Raw genomic sequence first — 9,223 nt, forward strand, 5'->3', positions numbered from 1 at the left:
AAAGAAAGAAGAAAACTCACTTCAGGTTGAGCAGTAAGAAAAGGTTTGATGTACACATCACTACTCTGTGCCTTCAGATCGTGATCTCCAAAACCTCGGGTGACTCCAATCGTTGCAAGAACCCTACTCTAGATTAAGTTAATACACAAAGTATTTTTCAACATAAAAGTAAGACGTTACACAAAGTATGTTTCAACATTAATATAAGATAATACACAAAGTACTTTCCAAGATGAATATAAGATAATACACAAAGTACGTTTTAACATCAATTTTATATCACCTTTACATATTCAGTTTCTTCATGACATAGGAACGTACAGTTGACTGTCATACACTGACCATATGTAATAAATCATTATTATACCTGTTGTTAAATAGATTCAAATTAATTATGGTTTTTATTATATTATCATTTTAAAAAAATAACCTCTTCATCCAACTTATAAACAAAAATTTCATTAACTTACCCTTTTTCCATCCCCGTAGACTAGAGGAAATTTCAAGTCTTCAGCAACTACAGTCTTGTAAGACCTAGCACAGAAATGATTAAAAATATTGACACCTTCCGTAACAAATATTACAACCTAGCCCTAGCACAGAAGTTGGTTAAAATGTTGACCCCTTCCATAACAAATATTATAACCTAGCCCTAGCACAGAAGTTGGTTAAAAATGTTGACACCTTCCGTAACAAATATTACAACCTGGCCCTAGCACAGAAATGATTAAAAATGTTGACCACTTCTGTAACAAATATTACAACCTAGCCCTAGCACAGAAGTTGGTTAAAATGTTGACACCTTCTGTAACAAATATTACAACCTAGCCCTAGCACAGAAATGATTAAAAATGTTGACCCCTTCTGTAACAAATATTACAACCTAGCCCTAGCACAGAAGTTGGTTAAAATGTTGACCCCTTTCATAACAAATATTATAACCTAGCCCTAGCACAGAAGTTGGTTAAAAATGTTGAGCCCCTTCTGTAACAAATATTACAACCTAGCCCTAGCACAGAAGTTGGTTAAAAATGTTGACCCCTTCCGTAACAAATATTACAACCTAGCCCTAGCACAGAAGTTGGTTAAAATGTTGAGCTTTCTGTAACAAATATTACAACCTAGCCCTAGCACAGAAATGATTAAAAATGTTGACCCCTTCCGTAACAAATATTACAACCTGGCCCTAGCACAGAAGTTGGTTAAAATGTTGACCTCTTCCGTAACAAATATTACAACCTGTTAAACAGTAAATCCTTTATAGATGTTCTGATTACCTTTATTTGTAATGTGTGATCTTTGAAGGACCCTATTACTTCGAGGTCACATAGATATTAAAAGTACTAGCTTTCAAATTAATTTTATCATTTGACTTGCGACTCATTGAGTATACTAGGCGTGAGTTTATCTCTGCTAGCCTGGCTTATATTTCAATGATATTGTTAAGGGCAGAGGATGGGTCATCAATTGTTATTGAACAGAAAGTGAGTGAAAATGGGGTTTTGGGAAGTTGTAGGTTCTTTCATCCAAGAAGTTAACATTTTTCTAACTTACTTCCACTGCCAGGGTTTCTTCCTTTGCCCATCTAAGCACTGGTCTGATTTTTTCTCACTTGCTTCAGTCTTTTATACCCCCATTCAATTGTCCTTGGCAATATGTGGACACTCTCCATCTAGATCAATGCAACCTCTGTCCTGGTACTGTATATAAACACCTCATTCAGATAATTTTATCACTTTTTCAGACTGACACCATCCCAGTTTCTAACACCGGGTTTTAGTGGGAAGGAAGGGCGAGAAAGTGTCAGCGGAGGTATTATTGGAAATACATTTTCAATTTAGAAAAATTTTAATTTCCAAAACATACTTACCTCCACTGAGAGTTATAGCTAGAATCCCACACTGAGAAGGTGGAGGAGCCGGTGCAGGCATGAACCATACAGAAAGTGTCTGAGAGTTATATCTAGAATCCCACACTGAGAAGGTGGAGGGGCCGGTGCAGGCATGAACCATACAGAAAGTGTCTGTATTGAACCAAGATAAAGATGATACAAGAGTGGGGGGAACCACACTACATCCAGAACAGGTATGCTCTCTTCACCCTGAACTTAGTTCCTGTATCAAGGATGGAATTGTACATGAGTGATTATCACTATCGATCAGCCCCAACCAGATAGCTGAGGTTCCACTACTCAGGGTTAGAATTAAGGGGTCTTGGTCCTTATATCCCACATTGGTGGCTAGGGCATTTGGACTGTAATATTACACACACACACACACAAACATATATTATATATATATATATATACTATTGATTGAATCCCAACCTGTATCCATAGGCTGATGCATCCTACCACCAGAATCACGACAACAAAGTAAGCAACACCCGAACCACCAGAATCACGACAAGAAAGTAAGCAACACCTGAACCAGCAGAATCATGACAAGAAAGTACGCAACACCTGAACCACCAGAATCACGACAAGAAAGTAAGCAACACCCGAACCACCAGAATCACGACAAGAAAGTAAGCACCATCCGAACCACCAGAATCACGACAAGAAAGTAAGCACCATCCGAACCACCAGAATCACAACAAGAAAGTACGCAACACCCGAAACACCAGAATCACGACAAGAAAGTAAGCAACACCCGAACCACCAGAATCACGACAACAAAGTAACCAACACCCAAACCACCAAAATCACGACAAGAAAGTAAGCAACACCTGAACCACCAGAATCACGACAAGAAAGTAAGCAACACCCAAACCACCAGAATCACGACAAGAAAGTTAGCAACACCAAAGCAGACAAACATTCTCCTCCACCTGAAGAAGTCTGAAAGGCAACATCCCAGGCTCAGAATGACGGGATCATGTATACCGTACACAATCAAAGGAACAGAACTCATCCAATCTGGAATTATGACCATTCATCCTCACTCACCAACCAAGTGGGGAAGGAGCATTCCCCAGAATTATGAGGAGAAAGTGGAAAAACTGTGCTCAACCAAGGACCCAGGATGGGACCACTCCACATTCAGAATTACAAGGATATAGTGGATCTTCTTCCATGAACAATATACTGAACTGATATCTATCAAATCTTCTAGGGCCAAGCACACCTCAACTGGATAGCTGAGCATCAAATCTGAACCAATATTACAATGAGGGCTCCCACGTAGGCTGGTGCTGTTTCTACCAACATCTGGGGAAAAAAAACATCCAGGGACCCGGGTAGGATAGTCCCCAACTTTACCCTCTTCTCCGAGAGCGGGGGAATTTACTCTAACAATCTGGAGGAAGCCTCTGTTTACCACCCCAGTGACTAGAAACTGGGTGTGGTAAAGACTTCCTACCTCCACTAGTAGAATCTGAGGGTAATGCACATTGGGGAGTCCTGAGGAACAGTGCTCTGGAAACGGTGCAATAGGTGAACCAAGTTATCTAACTTTTTAAAAGCAAAACAACCCTGATTTATTCAATCCGATGCTCGGCAGGGTTGGGCAAGATCCCTTTTAGTTTTATTCATGATAGTCCATGAGCGGCAGTCCAGCATGGTATGGTAATACCACCTGGTGAGCTCCTAGGTGGTCTTGTGGAACACCTCATTTCTACATAGCCTGTTGGAACTGGTAGTAATTATAGTGAAACAGTGGTTGCTAGCAAGGAATTGGTCTGATAAAAGCACTCCTGTCTGGGCAACCCTCGTCACAGAGTGGGATGCTGTGAAAACAAGGTAAGGGACCCTGAAAGGTAGAAATAAATACACTCACCCCTCTGGATAATCTAGCAGAAATATTAAGATAGCTACAAGGAGTAGGCAAAACCTTCAGATGAAGAGACAGCCAGATCAAGCAAGTAATGTAAGATAAAGGTGTTGGGGAGGTTCACATACCAGTCTGCACAATGACCTCCAGTGAGCAATTCAACTAGGCTACTGAGGACATAGAAAAGATAAATCTGATTAGATGTGACTCACAGAAGAATAAAGAGTTGTCTAAAGGTATTAGTGCAATCAACAAGACCAAGATTGAAATCTGATTGGACACAGAGAGAAAGAATGAGCAGCTGAATCGGAGAAAAGGATAGAACCCATTTCCCATCTGACAAAATGCTGGGTAAGAGGAACTGGTCTGAGGATGTAGATAAAATGAGAAAGTGGTCTGTGGACAAACAGCGCAAATCACTCCGACCAGTGAAGTCCATAGGTCAGCAGCAATGAGTCGAGAAAGAACCTGTAATCTTAATCTATCTGGTAGGTAGCTGGAATGGTCATTTGGGACCAATTAACCAAAATGATGCGAGTAATCAGGAGAGTTGGACATTACAATCCCAGAAAAAGATCACTACAGATTGAGGAATAAGTAACTTGTGAACCTTGGAGAATCTAGGCACTGATCTAGACAAGAAAGATTGATGACTGGACACCAATGTCCTGTCCGCATAAGCCCAACAACTGACAGGATTAAAAACCCTGAAGAACTACCCAGACTCTCTCACTACTCCCAAACCAATCAAACTCAGATAACCTGAGAACTAAGATCCAAATCCTGATGAACTGTGGGAGATGGAAACCCTACAGGTTAGGTGGATAAAAGTGGGAAATATGTGAACTTAACAAACAATTATGACCCAAGGACCTGCAGAGCTCCTGGACACATGTTTATGGCTACCACATAGTCCAAAAAGTTTTGGAACTGGGCCCCCACATCCCCTGAAGGTATACAATAATCACCGATGCTGCTGGCAATCTGACTATGCAGTGGAAACCTTGGATATAGACAGAATCTATTCTGTGTACCAATATACCAAGGGGCTGATGTTAGGGGTCAGGACTCACAAATAAGGGCAGAACTATGGCCCCCTGTAGGGCCTGATGAAATTCAAGATTCCAACAACAACTGGGAGGAATTTAAAAGCCAAAAATTGAACCAACATGCATGCTAACAAGGGATCCAGCTCATCATCAATGAAACTGGTGATTCTTTCACTTCTAACAAAGTGAAGTGAAAGGAGACAAAATGTTGAATTTGAAATGCAAGTCCATAGACTTACTGTAACATCAACTCTGCCCCCCCGAATTTCGAGGGGAAGATGCATTATTTGAGGCAAGTCCATAGACTTACTGTAACATCAACTCTGCCCCCCGAAATTCGAGGGGAAGATGCATTATTTGAGAGTCGGAGAAATAGCTCCACCTGGTGGTGGTAGGCTAAATCACGAAGTTCTGACAACATGTTGGATAAGGCCTAACTGTCCCTTCACGTAACTATGAAGTAAACCTTCCAGCATGAACCACAATATTCGTGTAGGGAGAGAAAAAAAAAAGACTAACAATTCACTCCCAGACCTTTCAGCCATCAAGGAAGTTGCAGGCTCAAAAGCAACCGGGAAAATGTCCAAAACATCACACACTCAAAGAACCAGCAGAAGAAAAACAAATCAAAGGCAGCTAATCTCAAAGTGGCATCCTCTTCGTTTTTCATAGGTCATATAAAGATTGTGTTGATTACCATAGATTGGAACAGCATTTTCTGAGGTAAAGCAAGTTGTTTTCTTAGAGTAAATCAACTTTGGGTTATCTGCCACATCCACCCAAGTTAATCAAACCCTGAACTCCCGTGCTGCAAGTCCATTAACTTACCACTGTCCCACAGGAGGGCTGAAAATCCAACAAACTAAAAGAAGGCACAGGAAAAAGTGAATCAAAATTCTTTCCAAAATATCAAGGATTGCCCTCAATTGCAGCCTTAGAACCCTTTGGATGACCACCACAGATCCAAAAATACATCTACATCTCACTACGAATAAGATCACTGACAGTCTCAACTGAGAGTGACCCCCCCTAAGTTGTTGTGCAACACCCTATATACAAGAGGTATATCATAGTGTAATTGACTAGATAACAACATTACATTCAAAGTATCTCCAAAAGATCATAATACTAGAAAAAACCTGTTGGTGTCAAGGAAAACTGATAAAATTATCTGAATGAGGTACTTACATATAGCACTAGGTTAGAGGGTGCACTAATGTAGGTGGAGATTCTCACAAGACAAATATCGCCAAGGCCAATTAAATAGGGTCTATAAGACTGGAGCAAGTGACCAATGCTTAGATGGGCAAAGGAAGAAACCCTGTCAGTGGAGTAATAGGTATAAGTGTCAGCAGAGATATGTTCTGGAACTAGCCCCTATTTGATTTTCCTTGCGAGCTGCAATACATTTTTTTCTGCATTTTCTGATTACAGACTGGATATTCCCAATGGTTTCGGGAGTTACTGCCACAGACATTTTCCTTCAGATATTATACCTTTCCTGAAAAACTGTACATGTTTTCATTACTTTCTCTTGCTAATGGAATGATAATGGGTCAATTTTGATTATTTTTATACATATTCAAATTCTTTTTTTTTGTTAAAGATACTAATTCATAATAAAATTCAAAATGTATCTTAAGTTTCTCTTTTACGGACTTGGTTTTACTTCTTATATTTTTTCATCATTCTTATATATTGCTGAATTTCACCTATGTACACTCCATGTAGATGAAATGATCTTACTATTTTCATGTATATACATGTTCATGTTTAACACATTTTACTTGAATGAACAAAACATTCAAACTGAAGAAAAACCACACAGGAAAGATGGCAGAATCTGCTCCATGTATTGAGATTAAGAAATTCACATTGATGACAGCCAATCACAGAGTAAACTACTAACATGTGACTGTGGTCTATTTGTACAGATCATTTTCACATGATAAAAGAGTGACATTCCCACATCACTTGCCTTGTAAACCCTTTTTCCTCACCATTTCCAATACTGTATACATTTTTATGAAGCTAACCGAACCATGCAAGATATTAGTTAATAATAGTAAGGGCACACATTCTAATCAAAACAAGTTTATCTGTTTTATGACAGAGCTAGTTTAGACTGGTATATTAAATTAGCTACATTATTCACTAGGTTTAGTTTTAGTTCTCGTCTATATAGGGTGTTTATTTTCATCAGAAATTAATGATTGTTACTTAAAATAATTTGACTGGATGGTGAGTTAATTCATGCGTATACGACTGGATGGTGAGTTAATTCATGCGTATACGACTGGATGGTGAGTTAATTCATGCGTTCATGACTGGATGGTGAGTTAATTCATGCGTTCATGACTGGATGGTGAGTTAATTCATGCGTTCATGACTGGATGGTGAGTTAATTCATGCGTATATGACTGGATGGTGAGTTAATTCATGCGTATATGACTGGATGGTGAGTTAATTCATGCGTTCATGACTGGATGGTGAGTAAATTCATGCGTTCATGACTGGATGGTGAGTTAATTTTTATTTAAACAGGAATACTTTCTTTTCAACTGTCTAAAAAGTAGAATGTGCATTTTAACAAATTTCTCAAAATATTTGAGTGTTTTATTTAACAAAGATAATTTATAAAAGAAGATGCAGGGTATCTTTCAAACAGCTGGATTCACTACTTAAACTTTTAATAAAAATGTCTGAAACTTAAACTTTGAGATACTTTTAATGTTTTATGTATTACAATAGTGTGAGAAAAGATTTTTTTGTATACACATGAATTAACTCACCATCCAGTCGTATACGACATGAATTAACTCACCATCCAGTCATATACACATGAATTTACTCACCATCCAGTCATATACACATGAATTAACTCACCATCCAGTCATATACGCATGAATTTACTCACCATCCAGTCATATACACATGAATTTACTCACCATCCAGTCATATACACATTAATTAACTCACCATCCAGTCATATACGCATGAATTAACTCACCATCCAGTCATATACGCATGAATTAACTCACCATCCAGTCATGAACACATGAATTAACTCACCATCCAGTCATGAACACATGAATTAACTCACCATCCAGTCATGAACACATGAATTAACTCACCATCCAGTCATATACACATGAATTAACTCACCATCCAGTCATATAAGCATCTCTATACAGCATTTTCTTCCCTAAGTCTTTTCTCATTGGCCTCCTTATAAATTCAAGGTGGGTAAAATCTCGACCAAGAAGTTCAGGTTGCAGCATGGCCTGAAATTACGTGTTTATTTTACTTTTATATTCATAAATTAGATAAAAAATATCCGAATTTCACAAAACAAAAGATGCTTTGTCAGTTCAGAAAGTTAATTTTTAACCTAAGATTTATATTACCTGTAGATTAATTAACATAAAAATTTACTGTAATTTCTTAAACATTCATTTTTCTGATCTTCTCACCAAATCAAGTTGTATTTAGAATTATATGTATCATTGTGTATCTTATATAAGCATAAAGGTATGGTGAATAGGCCTACAAGTTAATATTTTAATAGATGCAGTTAATGTTTTATATCTTAATAGCATATACATTAAATAGAAGCCTACTCCACTCCAAATCATATTAGTTCCTGACGACACAAATAACCTCCAGTTATGTAGTTAGTTACCATCCCTATCTTAAGCAAACCGAAATGGCTTCACTATAATCCCAGAAATACCATTTATAAAAATATATTTTTCTACACCCAAAATATTTTTCTATTTAATTATATAATGTATAACTTTTAGCATAGCAGGAAAATTAAAAATTTTCTAATATTAGTTGTCTTTCTTACATTTCTCTAACTGTTTCTATCGCTTCTAGCTACGTGAATGTTATAAATTTCTTACTAAAACCCTTACAATAAATACGCATACTTTCATACTTCTCTAGAATACTTTAAGTTTAAAGAGGAAGAACTCCACATTCAAAAGCTTCTGATTTTTTACTTTATTTTTGTAGTCACATGTATGTACATTTATCGCTTCTTAGTGAGGTATTTTTTATATTATTCTATACATTACTTTTGTAATCACATGTATGTACATTTATTGCTTCTTATTGAGATATTTTTATATTATTCTATACTTTATTTTTGTAGTCACATGTATGTACATTTATCGCTTCTTAGTGAGGTATTTTTATATTATTCTATACATTACTTTTGTAGTCACATGTATGTACATTTATCGCTTCTTAGCAAGGTATTTTTATATTATTCTATACTTTATTTTGTAGTCACATATATGTACATATATTTATTTTTATATTATTCTATACATTACTTTTGTAGTCACATGTATGTACATTTATCGCTTCTTAGTGAGGTATTTTTATATTATTCTATAC

At 37.2% G+C, this 9,223-nt stretch overlaps 1 protein-coding gene across 1 annotated transcript; it reads right to left on the reverse strand.

Moving 5' to 3' along the window:
- Nucleotides 1–5: 5 nt before the first annotated feature.
- On the reverse strand, nt 6–8,105 carry LOC106477665 (protein phosphatase 1H-like; the record flags this gene model as incomplete). Its single annotated transcript, XM_013938208.2, has 3 exons — nt 7,985–8,105; nt 471–534; nt 6–128 (listed from the first exon to the last, which is right to left on the reverse strand). Coding segments are annotated over exons 1-3 (303 nt in total), but the record flags the coding sequence as incomplete, so codon positions are not given.
- Nucleotides 8,106–9,223: the final 1,118 nt, after the last annotated feature.

The sequence above is a fragment of the Limulus polyphemus genome, unplaced genomic scaffold, assembly GCF_000517525.1.
Source record: "Limulus polyphemus unplaced genomic scaffold, Limulus_polyphemus-2.1.2 Scaffold76903, whole genome shotgun sequence".
NCBI lineage: Eukaryota > Metazoa > Arthropoda > Merostomata > Xiphosura > Limulidae > Limulus > Limulus polyphemus.